The sequence below is a fragment of the Bos indicus genome, chromosome 5, assembly GCF_029378745.1.
Source record: "Bos indicus isolate NIAB-ARS_2022 breed Sahiwal x Tharparkar chromosome 5, NIAB-ARS_B.indTharparkar_mat_pri_1.0, whole genome shotgun sequence".
NCBI classification, from domain to species: domain Eukaryota; kingdom Metazoa; phylum Chordata; class Mammalia; order Artiodactyla; family Bovidae; genus Bos; species Bos indicus.
Window position 1 is genome coordinate 10,475,922 of NC_091764.1, and position 20,672 is coordinate 10,496,593.

General features: G+C 38.6%; 1 protein-coding gene across 2 annotated transcripts in view; it reads right to left on the reverse strand.

Moving 5' to 3' along the window:
- Positions 1-319: 319 nt before the first annotated feature.
- The window catches only part of LIN7A (lin-7 homolog A, crumbs cell polarity complex component), a 160,388-nt gene continuing 140,035 nt past the window's right edge, over positions 320-20,672 (reverse strand). For both annotated transcript variants that reach the window (XM_019960306.2, XM_070788856.1), the window contains exons 5-6: positions 12,192-12,410; positions 320-5,455 (exon numbers count right to left, since the gene is read on the reverse strand). In XM_019960306.2, coding sequence (XP_019815865.1) covers positions 12,192-12,410 — 219 coding nt within the window. In that variant the 3' untranslated portion in view covers positions 320-5,455. The remainder of the gene's footprint in view (positions 5,456-12,191; positions 12,411-20,672) is intronic.

The window sequence follows — 20,672 nt, forward strand, 5'->3', positions numbered from 1 at the left end:
ATGATTCCTCTTGTTTGATGACTGAGATGGGAGCTGTGAATTTACTCTTCCCAAAGGCATCAGTTCTTGCTCACCTCTAGAAGTATGGACACTGATCTACTTGATTGTGGTAATAATGTTAGCCCAATCTCAATTTCTGCCTTTCACATTGGTTTTAGAACCTAACCCCTCAGCAGCATGATCTCACAGTGTGGTCTGTAAAGGAGAAACATGAAAAACTTAACATCCAAATAATCAGGGGTCTGGAGCATTTAAAAATCCCTCTATATTCATGCTTTAAAGGAATTTAAATTTGATAATGAAGACAGTACTTCCAATCTGGTATCTAGTACTTTTACTTCCCAGCAGCATAATACCACTTTGGTCAGGTTGAACCACTGCACAATTTTGCAGCTCTTTCAGAAAAATAATGAAAACAATTAGAAAGACACAATCACATGCAATGGTGAGAAAATAGTATTACTATCGCCCAATCTTTCCCCATAAATCTGAAACATCCTTGACTCATCTCCACACTGTGTAATTATGATAAGCCCTTATAGCAAGGGATTTTGTTTCTTTCAGGTTTTTTTGTAGCACCAAATAGACACAGTGGCTAACAACAAATAATTCTGAAAAGTCATTGCAATATTTATCGCATGTCAGAAACTGTCTGAATCTGTATGTTTATCCATTTCCCTGGCTTGATATATTCTTCATGAGAGTAAGCTGCAACATAAGATTGAGTTCCCACTCTGTTTCTGCCACTGCTGTGGTTTGCTGATCACACTTCACTAATCTCTTTGTATACTACAATTTCAAAGTACTTTTTATATACAGTGACACATTTATTTTAATGTAATGGTATCCCCCAAGCCACAGAAAATGCGAAGACATATGAGCTCTCGTGTTACACTGTGTGGGTTCAAATCCCAGTTCCATCTGCTGTGTGACCTTGGACAGGTCACAAACCTGTGCTTCAGTTTTCTTGTCGATAAAATGGAACCTACTAAAGAGAGTTGTTGAAGGGATTCAGTGATAGAGTCTATGAGTGTCCTGAGCACAGAACTTAGTAAGAGCTATGTGTCAGTTATGAGTAAATTAGTACCTACCTCAGTGGCATCTAACTATGGTTTTGGATTCCTTGAGCAGCATATTTGTGTGGTATTTTAGAAAAACAAGCTTACATAAATATGTGCAGAGAGCCTTTTATGATTTCCATGGCATTAGGGATTTCATTTCTCCTATCAGCTGTGAAGAAGGAACCATGAGATGGTAAACTCTAGTTAACTGCTAGAGCAAGTGTTGAGTTCCTCACAGCAAACTCCAAGGGGTGGCTAGATTTGTCTTGTTTGCCATTTTACATCCAAAACCTAGCATATAGTAGGCACACAATAAATGTTTGTTAGATGAATAAACACATGGAAAAGTCTTAATTGCTATATGATTAATCTTTAGCTCAGATATATTCTAAAGATCAAATGAGAAAGGAAAAGTGATTTTTTTGAAAGCAGGAGATTTAGAGATGGTGTCTCTAATCACAATGAATTGCCTTAGAGAAAAGTTGTTAATGAACATTGAAGGACATATTATTAATAATACGCTTGATAATTTAAATTTTCTTTTTTAAAAATTAAAATATTATATTTTACAAAGTTTATAAATGGGGTTCCATGTATGGATCATAACTCAGGGAGCTTTCAAAAATAACAAGAAAGGCTGAGTTTTATTCATTGTAAACACTCTGAATATGCAAACATGCCTATCTAAGTGTTCTCAAACCCTTGAACCCTTGGAAGTAACTGATTTCAAATTCATATATCTAAAAAGTATGAAGAGTCAATTCTGGTTCTAATTATGTAATTCAGAAATTATAATGCCCATCAGTATAAAATGAATTGGTGATTTTTTTTTCAAATTATCAGAAGGTAAAACTCATTTATTTAATTTCATTCATTTATGTAATTGTTTATTCATTCAATAAATATTAACTGAGTGCCTCTATTGTGCTGGGCATTTTTCCAGATGCTAGGAGACAGCAGTCCACAAGGCAGTCACAGCCCTTTCTCAGACATTTTATATTCTAGAGAGGGATGAGATGGGCAAGACTACCTCCATGTTTTGGGAGATTTTCCCTTATGTTGGTCTCCCTGAATCTCTGGAGCATTGATTTCTACTTCATGATGCTCTGAAAGCTGGTCTTACTAAAAAGCTGTGTTCAAGATAAAGCCAAAAGATGAGAAATTCAGACATTATTGACACATCCACAAATACCTGTAGATGTTAAAAAATAATGTAGACAAAATAGCTCAATATCTCAGAGTCCTATGGGCACAGCTTAGTAAAATGAACTGAGATCAGATCACTTTGATTTGTCACGGTTGAAAACTGCATTTGTAAATTAGTGTAATCCATCTCTAGCTAAGTTCCTCAGAGACAGCCTTGAATTCTTAAAAGGCTCCTGAATGATAGATTTTGCATTTAGATCTCAGCATTGTCTTAAAAGATAGTGGTAGTTCACATAACTAGAGAATTCCCTATTGATTATATGATTGAGGAAGCACAAAATCTGTTATTCTTTCCAAAGTCAATTGTAATTTCAGCCCATTATCTCCCTGTGGATGTTCTATTTCAAATAGCAACAGAATCAAAATGTAAATGCCTCAATGAAAAGGTTTGAGGATTCTTTCAGTGAACTATGCTTTGTGTATTTTGCCTTCAAAAATCATAGCAGGAAAGAGTTTAGAAAAATCTGGCTACCAATCAGGTCAAGGGAAACCACTAAATTTCACGAGGATCACTGATGAATAGTTACAAAACATTTTCACCCTTTTAATACCTCATTTGTTTATGATATTAAAGTTTGAGCTTCATATAGGAGCAACCTATGTCTTTATTTTGATATGATTTTGGACATCTCAGTGGCTCCAATGTGATCAGTAATAATAAAAGGCATTAATACAAATTGTAGTAATTTTTTTCCTTTTCCCTCTGGCTTCAGTGAATCTTTAGGGAACCACAAGGGACCTCTCTAAGTCTTAGGGATGGCTACTTTTGATGTAAACTTCACAGGAAGGCTTATATTTCAACAACTAGATTTTACTAAAGAAAACTGTCCATTTGGCTGGTCATTTGTAAGCAGAACCAATGTGACATGTAATGTGCCCTTAGATGCCTTAGGTGTGATGGACTACCCCTTCACTTAGATGACTTGGCATACATTTATTAGCACTTAATATTATGCAAATGAAGCATAAAATACAAAGACTTCTAAAAACACCAATGTAAGCTATCTGCTCATCTGACAGTTGCTTCTGTAACACCATGACAATATTTATGCTGATGTGAAAACACATGATAATTTAATATTAACCAACCACTTACAGCTAAATGAAAATATACCTTAAGCTCCAAATTTATACAATGTACTGAGATGTGTTGAAATGACCATTTCCTCATTATAAGGGTGCAATGATTTCCCTTTATGAGAGTATGTGGCATAGCCTGAATAACTTTTAATATTTTTCTGTTAAATGATAACTAAAATATATGTTTTATTAAATTTTTCTTATAAAAATGAGAACTACCTCTTTCAAACTGAATACTACTCACATATTCTCCATTCATTCCCTTTAGTCATGCTTATCTCTTTTGTAAACCTATTTTACATAACATTCAGGGTCCTCACCCTTGCCCCCCTCCCGCCCCTCCCCCAGCTCCATTCTCTCTAGTAAAAAATGATATGTGTGCAGGGATGGGAATCTGTTACCATGGCAGGACACTGCTGAAGCAGGCTCACCTCTTGGTTTCCTTGCTGTCTGTCCTCTGCTGAGTGATGGACTATGAATAGGAGAATTTGATACTGACTGGAATGACCACCGGAAAGGGCAAAATGAAACGTTTCCTAAACTGAGCTGCTTAAATTTCTAATTTGGGGGACTATCTGAAATGTGAAATATAATTGTCTCTTGGGGAGTCAATGGCTGCATTTGAGGAAAGGGAATATTCAAATATTTCCCTCCGTGTTAATGCTCTCTCTAGAATGTTTCAACTGGACATTTATTCTTTCTTCGGGTACATGTGTGTGGCTAAGGTATTTAAGTGCCCAAATAATTATTGCCTCCTGCTAATGCCATAAAGTAAAATCAGACTTATGTGCCTAGATTCACAAGTTAAAAGTTATGATCAGTATAGGTGCCTCCAACAGGTAATTTTCCAGTATATGATACTTTCTGAAAAAGATGTCTCACTGTCCATTCACCTACATGAACATGTGTAATGAAGCAGGTATATCTTCACCCTGGAAGCAGCAGTAACTTTTCACTCACAATATTAATATCACTGGTTTCTATATGCCTAATTTGAAAAGGAATTACACTTTTGATCTTATATTGCCAAAAACATCTATTGTATATTTGAGAAAACTGATCTAGATTTTGTATGATGTATTTCTGTATATATATGCACATTTATAATTTGGTTTTGTAAAGCCCTAGGCTTTAAAATATCAGTGTAGGTAAAAACAGTTGAGATTTCTTCGGTTTTTCAGTCAAAAATATAAAGTTAACAAAAAATATTTAGAGAAGGGTTATATATAAATATTATACGAGGATCAGTTCATCCTTGTTTGTATTCTCTTGCCAGATTCATAACACTTGGTAAGAACCTAATTTTGTAGCAAATATACTCTGATAATATTTACTTTGTGGAATAAATAAACATTATCTTCTGTTAGAACTAATAAGAATAGATACAAAACTTAAATTAAAAAAAAAAAACAAATAGTACTAGCGTTCTCTATCCTTGCTTCTAACGAACTAAAAGTTGAGCTGAAATTGCCTATTAATGCATAATAAAATTCATGGAAATGGAAAATAAAAAGCCAATTGATTCTAGAACCTGAATAGAGTATAAATACAGTATAATAACTTGCCATTTTCAGGAGGGAACAGAAGTTGAATTTGCAATTAACTGGAATTCTCATTTGGACAACTCAGCATTACAGATGCGGAACAGGTCTAGGTGAGGGGCAATGTGTAGATTTCTTTTAAGTAGCGACAACCTTGAACTGATGCAGTTTGAACTATAGCCTACTAAGGGATTTATTAATCTCTGGAAAAGCTATAGACCCAAGATTCACTTAACCCTGGCCTTGGTGATTTATGTGAAAGTCACAGACTTTATTCTTCTTGTACTGTTTCCGTCTGCAGACTGGAAAACCTCTCCCTTCACACACTGAGAATTCTCACTGCCGTGAATGGAAGGTCGGTGTGTGGAAAGAGCACGTGAGCGGCGGGGGTTCAGCCCCAGAGAAAGAAGGTGTCGAGTTGTCTTGGTAAAGAATTTATACACCACGTGTTCACAGTTTCTTGACAGGTATAATTAGTGTTGTCTTTTCCTTTACTATGTGCTGGGATTCTGAAGCACGGTTTCAAATTTGTGACAATCGAGTGTTTGATCAAGGAGCGTCAAGGACCTGAAAGGGTGGAGGGAGAGTGAAGAGAAATCAGTGATTAGTATTCATTTGTCAACTACAATATGCTAAAAATATCAAAGGAGCACCTGCTTTATGAGAACAGAGAGGATTATTTTAGGCGCTATCATTCATGCAGTCTTCCAGAGGCAAAAAAATTGATGTTTGCAAAGGAAGTAATTATCAAATGAGGATGGAAAAGACACAGTTATTCCCTAAGATTAAATTCTTAAAAAATCAGTTTGGAAACATCTCAAAAGTAAAATATTTTTTCCTCTCAATTCCAGATGACTCTGTTTTTCCTCACGAAGGCAAAGGAGAGATAAGCTTTATATGTTCTGATTCTGAGTAGCGCCCCTGCTGAGGTACACGCAAGCACAGCCTCTCTCTGACAGGCCGATCCTACCAATACCCCTCCTGTGACGCAGCCTGCTTCTCCTCCCACGAGGTCAGCCTGACACAGAGTGGAGCAGAGGAAGCAGATGCCCCAGGTGGTCAGACCTGCGGGAGCAGCCTCCCCGAACACTCCCCGAGACCTGTCACTGGGAACACTGTCATTTCTTTCAGAAACAACAGTGGCTTCAATCTTTGTTTTTAAAGCTGTGGATATTTTTATTTCAATGAATGCAGAACACCATATTAAAACAAAAAATTAAGGAATTGGTTGGGTTGATGTGAAAGTGTGCGCTGGGTGTAGATTTGCAATCTGCCTCCTCTGCATCAGTACTCTCCAGCTCGAAGCCTTCTAGAGAAATGCCCAAAAGCACCCTGGGCCTACAGAGTGGAACTGAAAGTCGAGCATGAGGCCCCTGTACTTCTTCAGGAATCATTTAACAAGATATTGCATAAAAATATCTGCCATTAATATTGTGACTATTATACCAACACTACTACTGTTACTCTTGCTGCTGCTGCTAAGTCACTTCAGTCGTGTCGGACTCTGTGTGACCCCACAGACGTCAGCCCACCCAGCTCTCCCGCCCCTGGGATTCTCCAGGCAAGAACACTGGAGTGGGTTGCCATTTCCTTCTCCAATGCATGAAAATGAAAAGTGAAAGTAAAGTCACTCAGTCGTGTCCAACTCTTAGAGACCCCATGGACTGCAGCCCACCAGGCTCCACCATCCATGGGATTTTCCAGGCAAGAGTACTAGAGTGGGGTGCCATTGCCTGTTACTCTTGAGTGCTCATCAATTGCCACATATTTTAAGTTTTGCATATTTTTTCTTATTTAATTTCCATAAGAGGCCATTTTAATGAATCTTACATTGAATAACTTCCTCCAAGTCCCTTAGCTTCCAAGTGACAGAGCTACCAAATGATTGAGTTTTTAATTACTTAACTTATCATAGAGTTACATGTCCCAAGGGAATGGGACTCGGCAGGTGAATTTTAGTAAGAGGTTTGGGTCTCTTCATCTACCCAGAGGGGAAGCAGGCCTATGGGATATGCCAGCAGCTGAGAGAACACTGGGCCTCTGAAGGGTGCATCACTGAAATACCCACTGGGAAGAACCACTTGCACAGAATGTTCTCTATTTCCCTCATTCTCCTGATTTATAATTGAACAGATTAATGATTCTTTAAAAAAAAAATGCCTTTCCCACACAGTTTAAATTTTATTGATCAAATTGCTTTCCAATTTTTGAACGAGGCATTACAGTAGGCAGAATAATGACCTCTGAAATATGTCGATATTCAAATCCCCAGAACCTGTGAAGGTGTTAAGATTCCATGGTAGAGGGAAATTAAAGTTGTAGATGGAAGTAAGGTTGCTAGACAGTTGATGTTAAGATAGGGAGAGTGTCCTGAGCTGTCCAGGTGGGTCCATACCTTGTAATTAGAAGTGGAAGAAAGTGAGAGAAGAAAGAGTCAGGGAAGGGGAGGTGATGGTAGGAGCAGAGGTGAGAATGGGTGCAGTGAGAGGACTCTCCTGTCACTGCTGGTTGGGAGGACGGGGAATGGAACCAGGAGGTAAAGAGTGCAGGCAGCCCCTAGAAACTGGAAAAGGCAAGGAAATGGATCTTCCCTGGAGTCTCTGAAAGCCCAGTGAGACTGTGCTGGGCTGTCTTATAATACTGCTAGAAAACTAATTTGTATTCTTTAAAGCCAGTGGTCCCCAACGTTTTTGGCATGGGGAACCAGCTTCACGGAAGACAGCTTTTCCACATACGGGGGTGGGGAGTGGTTCAAGTGGTGATGTGAGTGATGGGGAGCTATAGGGAGCAGCAGATGAAGCTTCCCTTACTCACCCCACTGCTCACCTCCTGCTGTGTGGCCTGGTTCCTAACAGGCCATGGACCGGTACTGGTCCACAGCCCAGGGGTTGGGGATCCCTGTTTTAAGCCATTAAATTTGTAGTAATTTGGGGGGCAGCAATAGGAAACTAACAGACCTGTGATGATGAAGTACTTTGAAGCATAAGGTACTGTTTTAGAGGCAACTGGTGAGGGTTAATGTCAGCTTGGAGCAGTGAGAGACTGAATTCCTGGAAAGGTCATGCAAACGTGTCTACGATGAGGGATGGGACACGTAAGGGCAGGTGCCACTGAATAAAGAGGTAGAACAGCACAGTTGTGAAAAGAATGAGGCTTTGTAGCCCATATCTCTGAATTTGAATCACAGCCCTATAACTTCCTACCTGTGAAATCAATAGACTTAAAAAAAAAATCCTACATGACTCAGTTTCCTTCTTTAAAATGAGATTTAAAATAGTATCTAATACTCAAAGGATTATTGTAAGGGTTAAGTAATTTTACATATATGAAACATCCAGAAAAGTTCTTGATGTACCATGATTCCTTAACAAATTTTATCCAGCATTATGATTATGTTCTGGTTCAGTTTTCTGCTTGATGAGTCTGGGCTCCTTAAATTCAGTGTTTATCAGAGTCATCCTTTGGGACCTCTCAATAAGTGGGCTGGCAGTTCTGGCAGTGGTTCCCAGGATCAGACCGCAAGGCTCGTGACTGTGGCAGAGGAAGGTACAGAACAGGAAGTAGTGGGTACAGTACAGGAAGGGGGGGCCTGAAGAGCAGGAGGAGAGAGTCAGTGAGGCTACTGGCAATGGTCAGCTGCTGTGTGTTAACAGATCTGCTAAGATGCTGCCTGTATTTGAATGTAAATGACCTCTGGATCTGCCAACAGAAGGTCAAGGACATTAAACAAGCTTTTGGTCTTGACTTCCTCAGAATGCTGACATCTCAAAAAGAATTTCTCTGTTCTTCTCACTTTTATTCTTTGAGAATCTGAGTGAAATATGGATTTACATAGATTCACACTTTTAAAAATGAGATGCTTATGGGATGGAAAGCAAAATAGGTGAAGGGGATTAACAGGTACAAACTTCCAGTTATAAAATAAATAAATCATGGGATATAATGTACAGCATTGAAACACAGTCAATAGTACTATAATAACTCTGTATGGTGACTGGTGGTAACTAGACTTACTGCGATGATCAATTTGTAATGTATTATAAATGTTAAATCACTATGTTGTTTGCTTGAAAGTAATAATCAAAGTCAACCACACTTCAATTAAAAAAAATAAATGCTTAAAGAAATATAATACTGTTTCTCAAAAAAGTGGTTATTTTTTTAAAAATCCTATATTCATAGGTTTCTATAATATAATTATAAAGTGATCATACTTACTACATTTTAGAAAATGTAATCTATTCTTCCAGATAAACAAAGATGGAAGTTAGGAAAAAGACAACTGAAATGTACTTCAGGGAAATTTAAAATTAAAAGTAGGCATAAGACACATTGTCCGCACACTACTTGCATTAAACCTATTTTCCATCTGTGTGCACCACTGACCATTGCTAGTTATTTCATAACTTCTACCATCTCATATAAAAATATTATTTCTAATTTATAGAATAGAAATATTTCATGTGATAAAAATAAGATAGGCTCTGACAAGTAATTTTGCTTTACCTGGTCTTTGCTTGACTTGTCAAAATTTAAAAAAAATTTAGCAATCTATTCAAAGTAAACAGTTTCAGATCTCTTCTCAAAAGCAACCAGAGCATGAGTTAGCAAGTGTAGATGAATCCCATTTAATCCCTAAAAATCTAATTAATTAAAAGTTGAATAAGAGCTAATGTAAGTCTCTTTGACTGAATCCACCATAAAATCCATGGATGATATGACTTAGTTGTACTTTGCTTGTACTTGAAATGGACACGAGCTTCATTTCAAGGGGCCATTATACCATGTATTGCAAGTGCTACCTTGGCAGGCATAAATATAAATTTCACGTTCACTTAAATAGAACTTTACCCTATCCTGTGTAACAACAACAACAACAAAAACATGGTTTTAAATGCTTTTTATTAAAACAGTTAGTCTTTGATAATGAGACAGTAGGAAATTCTCAAGTGATTTCATGAACACTGATGGGACAGAGAAATGGTCCATCAGTATTTATGGCCAAGTTGTATACTTCCAAAGATGACTGAATGAGCATAAGAGGAAGCTTTTAGTAAGATCTTAGAAGTCTGAATGGCACACTTCTTTCAAAACACTTTTAAACAATTTTACTAAGGGCCAGTGTGGTAAAACAGTTAGGAGAATTGCTACAAGTCTGTATTATTGTGAATGGAAGAAAAAACGAGTTCAGGAAAAGAATGCCAATGTTTGGCTGAAGAATAGTGAATTGTTATTACTAGCAAAAAGACATTTGAAAGGATTCTGGAAGTACAAATGTTCAGTACCTTTGTATTTGAAATGGATTAGAGAGGAGGAGATGGACAAAATGACTTGTCTGTATGCATCCAGATCATTCCACCACCCCAGTCCAAACCACCATATCTCTCGCCTATTATATAATAGTATCCTAACTGTCTCTACTTTCACTCTTATCCTGCAATAATCTGTTCTCCCTATAGCACCCAGAGTGATCTCTTTTAACACATAAATCATGTCGCTCTTTTGCTTAAAAACCTTCAGTGGTTTCTACTGCAATAAAATCCAACTTCCCTCAGTGGTTTGGAAAGCTCTCTGTAACCTGGCCTTTGTCCGCCTCACCATCCCCCTCACTCTTTATCGCCTCACTACCTCTGCTTTCTTTCTATTCCTCAAACATCAAATAGCCTCATATCTGCCACAGAGCTAGTGCACTGGCCTATTTCCTTCTCTTCTGATGCCTGTTTCCTGGCTTCTCCTTGTCATTCAACCTCAGCTTCAGTGTCACCTCCTTGGAGAGGTCTTGCCTGATCATCTCCCAGAAAGTCATCACCTGGCCAGTCTCTATTAAAACACACTATTTTGATTCTACCAAGTACTGGTCTCAATAGGATATTTTTTACCTACTTGTTAATTAACTATCCCCTCCAACCATAATGTAAGCACCTGGATAGCAAGGACCATGATTTCTTCATGCTGCTTCCAAAGCCCATTAAATAGTGCCTGGCCCTTCCCAGTAACAAATAGATATTTATTGTTGAGTAAATGTAATTTTTGGAATGGAATGTAATTTCAGACAAAGACACCAAACTATGGTATCTGTAATAAAACTAGCAGGTTATAAAAGAAAGATAGTTGAATTCCCAGGACCCTCTGAGAACAAGTCCCATACTCTGTTTAACTTCCTCATGTAGCTTCTTTTCATGAGTGTCACCAAAAATTGAAAATCTCTTCTCATATCCAGTGTTTCTCATTGTGCAAATAGTAATCTGATATTGAATGGGTTAAAACCACTATTACCCACTGTCATCTTCCCAAGAATGTTTGAACCTCATTTTAAATACACATTTGCAGACATTATAGTATAGAGGTATCAAAGATTCAAACTGTCTCTTCCAAAAGATAGCAAGGAAAGTGTATGTAACTCCAGAATTCCTAATGTTGGCAGATGAATTACTTGGCAGAGTAAGAAGGAGAAATAATTCTTTGCTACTTGTAAGTGTGGCTGTGGGGAATTCATTGAAACTATGGCAGCTTCATATCATTCATCTGAAAAAATGGTGTTTCAGTGATACTTGCTGTGAAGGGTTTTTTGAGGATTAGGGATAACACATGAGAAGGGTCTAGCACACAGCAGGCACTTCAGAGATGATGACTCTTTAACAATTTTTCCTGAATTTTCTCTTTTTTTTTTGAATTTTTCTAAAAACATGAAGCAAAACCTGACTTACCCTTGTCACAAAGTGGAATTTAGAAAGACAGGTATACCTGAGACACATTTTAATGAAGACCCAAAGAGAATTCCAAAATCTCAGAGCGTAATTAAACACTGGCAGGTTTCTACTTCGTCCTCTTCACTGGAGCAGTCTTCTAGTAAACGGTTTCAGTATGGTAAAGGGGATCTCCCCAGGGCTAGCACTATATGGTTGATTAGTTTGTACACTGTGCAAAGGCAACTAGCCAGGGAGGCAAGCGGGGCTGGAATGTGGCCCACACTCTTGTCATGAAGCCGTGTGCCAGAGGATGTGCGTCTGCACAGATGCCGCAGTTCTGTAATCTGCACAAAGGCATCATATCGTCTGTACCTGGCCCTCCTCAAGTATATAATTTTTTCAAAATAGCGTACATTTCCAGGGAATATGGCTAAATGAAACATAATATAAGCAACTGTCTCATTAACATTTTCTGAGGTCACTGTTTTTTGTTTGATTAATTTTTTTGGATTATTAAATCTAATGATTACATTCCAGCTGTCTAAGAAACTATACTTTTAAAAAAACCAAATTCTGTGCATATGGGGCTTCCTTGTGTAGAGGGCACCTCTTACCTATGACATGTGGTTTTGCTGTGTTTGTTGCTGCTGCTGCTGTTGCTGCTGCTGAATTAGCAACTGTTGCTGTTGCCGACGCCGGGCTGTCCGTAGCTTTTCAAAGCGAGCCTCCATTTCTTCTAGGACTTTCGGGGTGTATCGCACCACCAGCTTGACACTGTCCTTGGCAGCCTTAAGCAGTTCTACGGCTTTTTCATGGTGTTCTCCTTCCACACTCTGAAACGACAATGATATCTCATAAGGGGAGAGCTTCCATGTTCTTTTCTCTGGAGCGAAATGCAAAATGAGTATTATAGTACAACCTCTAACAACTGGAAATTTAAAGAAGGTACGGCAGATTCATGCCCTCAATGTTATCATTTAGTGCATTTGTAGTTGAACCACGAACAGGTTAGCTGCAGTAGATACAGGATGGATGGAATGGAGGTTCAGGATGGGAGGAGGAGAGATAATGAAGACCTTAAAGATAACACTAACATTTAGAACAGGACTTCTAAATTTCACCTGGCAGAGTAATTTCACTGGTCCAGAAACCTTAGGAAAAGTTTAAAACGAATAATGAAGAGGGATAACAAAAAAGAATTCCTATCTGGTATTAGCACTTAAAAAGAATCTACAATGCTTAAAGTAGTGTCTTACTGATGTAGTAAGAGGAGAACAAGACAGAATCTAGAAGCGGATCCACCGCATAAAACATATGTTACATGATAAATGTGAAATTCAGACTAAAGGAAGAAAGGATTGTTAAACAATGATGCTGGAACAGATAATAACTAAATAATACAAAAGAATGTGGATTCCAGTCTCACAGTCTATGCTACATATAGCAGAGTGATTAACAATTTCAATGTAAAAATAAAACCATTAAACAACTAAAATAAAGCATAGATCACTGTTCATCATCTTGCAATGTAAAAGTAATTCTTAAGTAAAAATACCAAAAAAGACACCCCCACAAAATCAGATTTAAAAATTGGAAGTTTTTAGACTGAAGAGAAAAAACTTATGGTTACCAGGGGGGACTTGTGGGAGGAAGGGGTAGTCAGGGAGTTGAAGATCAACATGTGCACTGCTAAGTCACTTCAGTCGTGTCCGACTCTGTGCGACCCCATAGACGGCAGCCCACCAGGCTCCCTCATCCCTGGGATTCTCCAGGCAAGAACACTGGAGTGGGTTGCCATTTCCTTCTCCAATTCATGAAAGTGAAAAGGGAAAGTGAAGTCACTCAGTCGTGTCCGACTCTTTGCGACCCCATGGACCGCAGCCTACCAGACTCCTCCATCCACGGGATTCTCCAGGCAAGAGTACTGGAGTGGGGTGCCATTGCCTTCTCCGAACATGTGCACAGTGCTATAGTTAAAATGGATAACCAACAAGGACTTATTGTACAGCACAGAGAACTCTGCTCAATGTTATGTGGCAGCCTGGATGGGAGAGGAGTCTGGGGGAGAATGGATACATGTATATGTACCCCTGTGTCTGCTGTGCACCTGAAATCACCACATTTTTAATTGGCTACATTTCAATATAAAATAAAAAATTTTTTTTAAAAATGTAAGTTTCTATGTCTCACATACTATCAGTTCAGTTCAGTTCAGTCACTCAGTCATGTCTGACTCTTTGCAACCCCATGAATCGCAGCACACCAGGCCACCATGTCCATCACCAACTCCCGGAGTTTACTCAAACTCATGTCCATTGAGTCAGTGATGCCATCCAACCATCTCATCCCCTGTCGTCTCCTTCTCCTCCTGCCCCCAATCCCTCCCAGCATCAGAGTCTTTTCCAATGAGTCAACTCTTCGCATGAGGTGGCCAAAGTACTGGAGTTTCAGCTTCAGCATCAGTCCTTCCAATGAACATTCAGGACTGATTTCCTTTAGGATGGACTGGTTGGATCTGCTTGCAGTCCAAGGGACTCTCAAGAGTCTTCTCCAACCCCACAGTTCAAAAGCATCAATTCTTCGGTGCTCAGCTTTCTTCACAGTCCAACTCTCACATCCATACATGACTACTGGAAAAACCATACCTTTGACTAGATGGATCTTCGTTGGCAAAGTGATGTCTTTGCTTTTTAATATGCTATCTAGGTTGGTCATAGCTTTTCTTCCAAGGAGCAAGTACCTTTTAATTTCATGGATGCAGTCACCATCTGCAGTGATTTTGGAGCCCAAGAAAATAAAATCTCTCACTGTTCCCACTGTTTCCCTGTCCATTTGTCATGAAGTGATGTGACTAGATGCTATGATCTTAGTTTTTGAATGTTGAGTTTTAAGCCAGCTTTTTCACTCTCTTTCACTTTCATCAAGAGGCTCTTTAGTTCCTCTTTTGCTTTCTGCCATAAGGGTGGTATCATCTGCATATCTGAGGTTATGGATATTTCTCCCGGCAATCTTGATTCCAGCATGTGCTTCATCCAGCCCCACATTTCACATGATGCACTCTGCATGTAAGTTAAATAAACAGGGTGACGATATACAGCCTTGATGTACTCCTTTCCCAATTTGTAACCAATTCATTGTTCCATGTCTGGTTCTAGGTGTTGCTTCTTGATGTGCGTACAGATTTCTCAGGAGGCAGGCAAGATGGTCTGGTATTTCCACCACTTTAAAAATTTTTCACAGTTTATTGTGATCCACATAGTCAAAGGCTTTGGCATAGTCAATAAAGCAGAAGTAGATGTTTTTCTGGAATTCTCTTGCTTTTTCAATGAACCAACGGAAGAGCTCTTACAAGTCAATAAAGATCTAAGCAAAATGGGCAAGTGAACTCTTGGACAAACAATAATTTTTTTAAATGGTCAATGAATCTATGAAAAAAAATGCCCAACCTCCCTCATAATCAAACAAATGCAGATGAAAAAATATTTTGTTTTTAATTTAAAAATGGTGAAGATGTATTTTAAAATATGGTGTATTGACAAGGATGTAGGGAAAAGGTACTCATACACTGGTAATATTGTGACAAAAACTAGTACAGCTTTTCTGCTGGGCACTGTTGTTATGCAATGGATAAAACCCTTTATAAATAAAGAATTTTACTTTAGAGAAATGTACTAAGGATAAAATCATACATACATACATACACACATACCTGTAAGACAGATATGATATGACAGAAAACAAAACAAAAATTAATTCTTAGCTTTTGAATCTCAAAATACTCTTTTGAACATAATGGCATAGACAACAGTTGGGGTAAGTAAGTTTACTATAAGTAAACACCAAGAGGCTTCTCCCAGAGCTTCGAAAGTATCTCTAGGTTGGGATTGATGGTTTAATCGTTAAGTTGTGTTCGACTCTTGCAACCCCATGGACTATAGCTTGCCAAGGTCCTCTGTCCATGGGATTCTCCAGGCAAGAATACTGGAGTGGATTGCCATTTCCTTCTCCAGGGGATCGTCCCGACTCAGGAATTGAACCTAAGTTTCCTGCACTGCAGGCAGATTCTTTACTGACTAAGCTACAAGGGATTAGGGAGAAATAAAACAGAAGAAAATTATAATCAGACATCATAGAACCCTGAGAAGAGGAGACAGTCCTTTCCTCTCAGCTGACCCCCAGGGCAGATGACATAAACTCTATTTATAGGATCAATGTACAAAGGCCTTTTTTGACTTGTTTCCCAGGTAAAGCTCAAAGAAATGTGTGTGATGTGACAGACAGGGATCAAGACAGGCTTAAATACTGCCAGAACACTGAAGAGTGGCACTGAAGTGGCAGAAAAGGCTGCCCCAAAATTGGTTTAGGTTACATTTTCACAACCCAAGCAGAAGGGAGCCTCAAATATTACACTGAGTTACCAAAACAAGTTATATCTTGAGATTCATAATTATAACTATCATACATATTTGAAGATTTAAGAAATTGTGTTCCATTCTATCATTTGCTTCAGCAAGGTGGACGTGGACTGAGGAGAAAAAAAAAAGCTTTGAGTTAAACAGTGTCATCGGTAGCCTTCAGTCATCTGTCTGAGAGCCAGGCAGATACTAAAGGACTTAAGAAATGACTGTGGAGAGCCCTGGAGGCAACTTATATAACCACTCCTTTGCCAAGTCTGGACTAACTAGAGAGCAGGGGGTAATAAATAGCTGTTGAGCAGAGTGAATTTTCATCTGCGGCTGAAGCCTAGGAAAATAGACTTATTCATTGATTAATTTATTCATTTAACTATTCACTCAGTCATTGACTTGGTCATTCAGCTGATGTTTATTATGCATTTATTTTACTAGTTATACTCTACTAAGTTCTTTGGAAGAACGTGCATAGGGGAAAACTTTGACAGCTTTGTACAGTATAAACTCTCTTCCAGTGTACTTGAAATTTCTTTGTAATTTGCCCCAAGGTGAACTATTAATATATGGAATTCCCCTTTAAAAGGAAAACTGGATGATGTGCTTGTTCATACCCTTCCCTAATTTCTTTTTTAATATTAAAACTAACAAGTTCTATGTTTTAATAACAATGGTTCACCTGTTTTCTAGGCCAGATGATTAGTCTCCAGACTTCTTTTTGGCTTTTGTCCTATTTGCTTTCATTTAATAAGGTTGGAAATTCTAGGTCAGACCTTTAGATGCTCATTATCCCCGGGTAGGCACTCTGCCTACAGTTTAGAGTTGCCCCCGGAGGGCTGTGGGAGTAATACATGGAGCCATCAGGCTCTCACCACAGTGGATGGCTGGGGTTTCATACTCCACCCTGCAGAACTGGCAAGCCTACCCCACTCACCCTCAGCCCTGTTCTCCACCACGCGTGCGTGGTTGCATACTGTCACTTCGGTCATGTCCGACTCTGTGATCCCAAGGACTACCTACCTTGTAGTCCAAGGACTAGCCTGGCTACCTGCCAGGCTCCTCTGTCCAAAGATTTTCCAGGCAAGAACACTGGAGAGGGTTGCCATTTCCTTCTCCAGGGATCTCCCACCCGGGGACCAAACCCCGTTTCTTACATCTCCTGCATGGGCACTGGCAGGCAGGTTCTTTACCACTAGTGCCATCTGCTCTCCACCACACACTTAGCAATTGATAAAAGGCAGACTCCAATGTTCTTTGAATCCAGAGTTTTTTTTTTTTGTCTCAATGCTCTATCTTTGGCTCAGACAGTGACTCTGATTTTTGGGGGCTCAGCAGAGTTAAGGGGTCTCTTGGTCTGAATGTACCTTTCACTGTCTTCTCCACCAGGGCACAGAATCCACATGGTCAGAGTGTCACGCTTCAACATTTCCACTACTAAAAATGCTATGTTAAAAATAATATACATTACATGATTAAGCAGTATAATAGAAACCAAGAGGTCACTCAGAGACTTGAAGAAATATAAGCATCTTTGTAGAATGTATCATTTCAAACACTTGTTAACTTTGTTGTTTAAATTGTTTTCAGAAAATCTGCATCTAGAGGACTGTTCTGGGTGTCTCTCCTTTTCCACTGGCTTTGTCTACTTTATTAATATTTTTAAGGGCATATGTTTGTCTTCTTAATCTAAAATTTATCTCTGAAGTGCTTTCAGTCCATCAGTATAACTTCTTAATAAGAATAATGCAGTTTTCTCTCCTTTCTTTCCCTTTTAAAGTAAGAACAAAAAAGCAGGCAACCTTTCAATGGAGTTCCTGTTCCATGAATTAAGAAAAGGTCAAGCTGTCTGCTCTGTTAGGATACACATGCTGATGAACAAACACCCATCAATAGGTTTCCCTAGCCCTGAAAGTTTATCATTTATTCCTAATTTTGACTTTGTCTTTTTCTCACTCTTAATAAAACTAAGCCTTATTTCAAGCTAAGTATTTAAAACATGTTTTGAAATATGAGTTTATTTGTAAAACAGTTGAGCTGTCTTTCTATCACAGATATTTTATACACACACACACACACACACACACACACAGATACATACACACCACCCTCTCTCTGATTCAGGAATTGTCCTTTATAAAAATTAGCCCAGTTTGAGAAATCACTGAAAACCTGTAGCACTAGCTTTTCACAAAGGATGAAAACGTGGCCCTTAATGTGATTTGAGGAGACCTAGGAAAACTTCTGATTTTAAAGTGGAATCCCCTCCTCCATTAAAAAACCCAAAATTGCATACTTTCCATAAGAACTTTGCATACTTTCTAAAACAAATTTTGCAATTTTAGATTTCATCCTCTTGCTTTAAGAGTTCTGTTGTAGCTACTGCAATCTAAGGAAGTCATTAGAATGGATTAAGTTAACAAAGCTTTCCAACAGACATCTGATAAAAGATGTATGTCATGAAGGAGGTGAGGGGTGGTGAGGAAGGCATGGGGTAAACTAGGTATCCAGGAAATATTCAGGTCAAAGAGAAGTGGTCCAAAAAGAGAAAAGCCCCCCAAAATATTACCTACCCCACAAAAGCACCTAGTCTGGACAGGAGTCTTCACTGAATCGAAGTGCACAAGAAGGGATGGACATTCCCATCTTGAAAATACTTCTTTCCCTTGCTAACGTTTTAGAAAGTACACGTAGAAATCAATATGAAAAGGAGAATTCAAATGGTTCTATTACCATTTTCAAAGGCTTAAGAACTGGATCTTCTATAATGTTAATATATAAAGGAATATATTTTCATTCAGGAACGTGAGAAAAATTAGCTCAGTAAGTAACGAGATGCATACTTGTTTCATTAGTAATCTCATGCAACAGTAGACAGCTCTGGAAAGCTTTAAAGTTAATCTGATTGAAGTTTAACACAGTAGATGGTGAATGAACCAACTTTTCAACATGGTCGTGTTCCGATTTTTCACTCGTTTTTATTTCCACACATTGTGAGTTATCAAAATGGCTGCTATTTCTTGGTACCCCCAGTGTCCTGACTGATTAAGAATCTTAAAAAGAGGGAGCTCTGGATTACCTTGCATACTTGCTCATGATAGGTACTCTTTCTTTCTTCCTGCTATAGAGAAACTAGCTGCTAAATTTTGATCTCAGACCTCCAGTGGAAGAGCTGCCTGCCTGGAAAGGGACCTCATTATCTGAGCACAGTCAACTGCCAAATGAGAGGCACCCAGGACTCCATGGACTTCTTTCTCTGTGAGGATTACACAGACACAATCCTGACCCAGCTTGCTGATGAGCTGTTTAAACACTATGTTGGATAACCAAGAGTTGGCTATACCTCTCAGTTACTGTAGGAATATCTACAGCCAAGTTCATGTTTAGGCTCCTAAATACATCAGCCACTCTTTTGGATTAAAGGCCAAATGATGTCATCAAGAAAGAGATGATATCAAGGATATTGGGTTACGATATTTGGGTACAATTATGCATCTCAGAAAACCAGAACCTTCTAGCTGTAAAGGCCCTTAGAAACCACCTCATTTGTCTCCTTGCATCTTAATACATATGAAAATAAAGACTTAAGAGTGGCCGTGACCTGGTCCATTTTATAAATTTGTTAGTTGCAATGCTGGATTAGAACTCATTATCTTTGATGACAGCTCTTTTAACAATCTCATTCTGCTTTTCAAGATTAACTAATTTAGATTGTGGTGGGTCAGTTTTTACAGAATGTGAAGGATAGGAATTAATGACCAGTATAAGATGTGTCAACTCCCAGCTCTAAAGCATATTAAGTTGGCTAGCGAAGAAGCCCTAAGAAACCACATGCTCACTATTAGTGGATTATAGTTCTCAACATTGAAAAGGCCCTCTATAGCCACAGACCCACTTCTTTCCTACAATGGTAATTGTGGAAAATTATTTCATTTGAAATGAAATGATCATTTATACATAATAAACATGGGTATATGTGTGTGAGCCTGTGTGTGTGTGTGTGTGTGTGTGTGTGTGTGTGTATTCTAACATTCATTGAGCACTTACTCAGTGCAAGGCCCTGCTAGCTGCTTTGTGTGCATTATATCTAATCCTTATAACACTATAAGAAAGGCAATACAGAGCTTAAGAAATTTGTCTCAGGTCCCCAACTACTCAGTGAAACAGATCGAACTTACTGAGATCTGTTTCCAGAGACTAGACTCTTACTGACTAATCCATAACCTTGAACAAGATAATAGAAAGTAAATATCATGTCAGTGGCTCTCCTTTTCATGGGTACTTTCAGATCAGTTGTTCTTGAAGTTGAATGTACACAGAAATCAATTTAAGTACTTATAAAATACAAAGACCTAGGCTGTACCCTAGACTTGCCATATCAAGATCCACAGCAGTATGACCTAGGAATGTGCGACATCATAAAACTCTGATAACAACCAGCCAGTCATTGATGTGAAGATTAGTGTTTAGACATGGTGCCCTTGACTATAACTACCTCGAATAGTAAATGTCCTCTTTAACAGTTCCTTTACTATGTTACTGCAGGAGAGAGGTCTGGGTAGGTGAGGGAAATCTTATAATATTGTCTTGGTGTAGTATTTTTGCCTCTAGTCAGTATTTTTGGTCATTTAAAAAAGGCATATTGATTGGATGTTTAATTAAGAACAGAATATCCCCACACAAGTTACA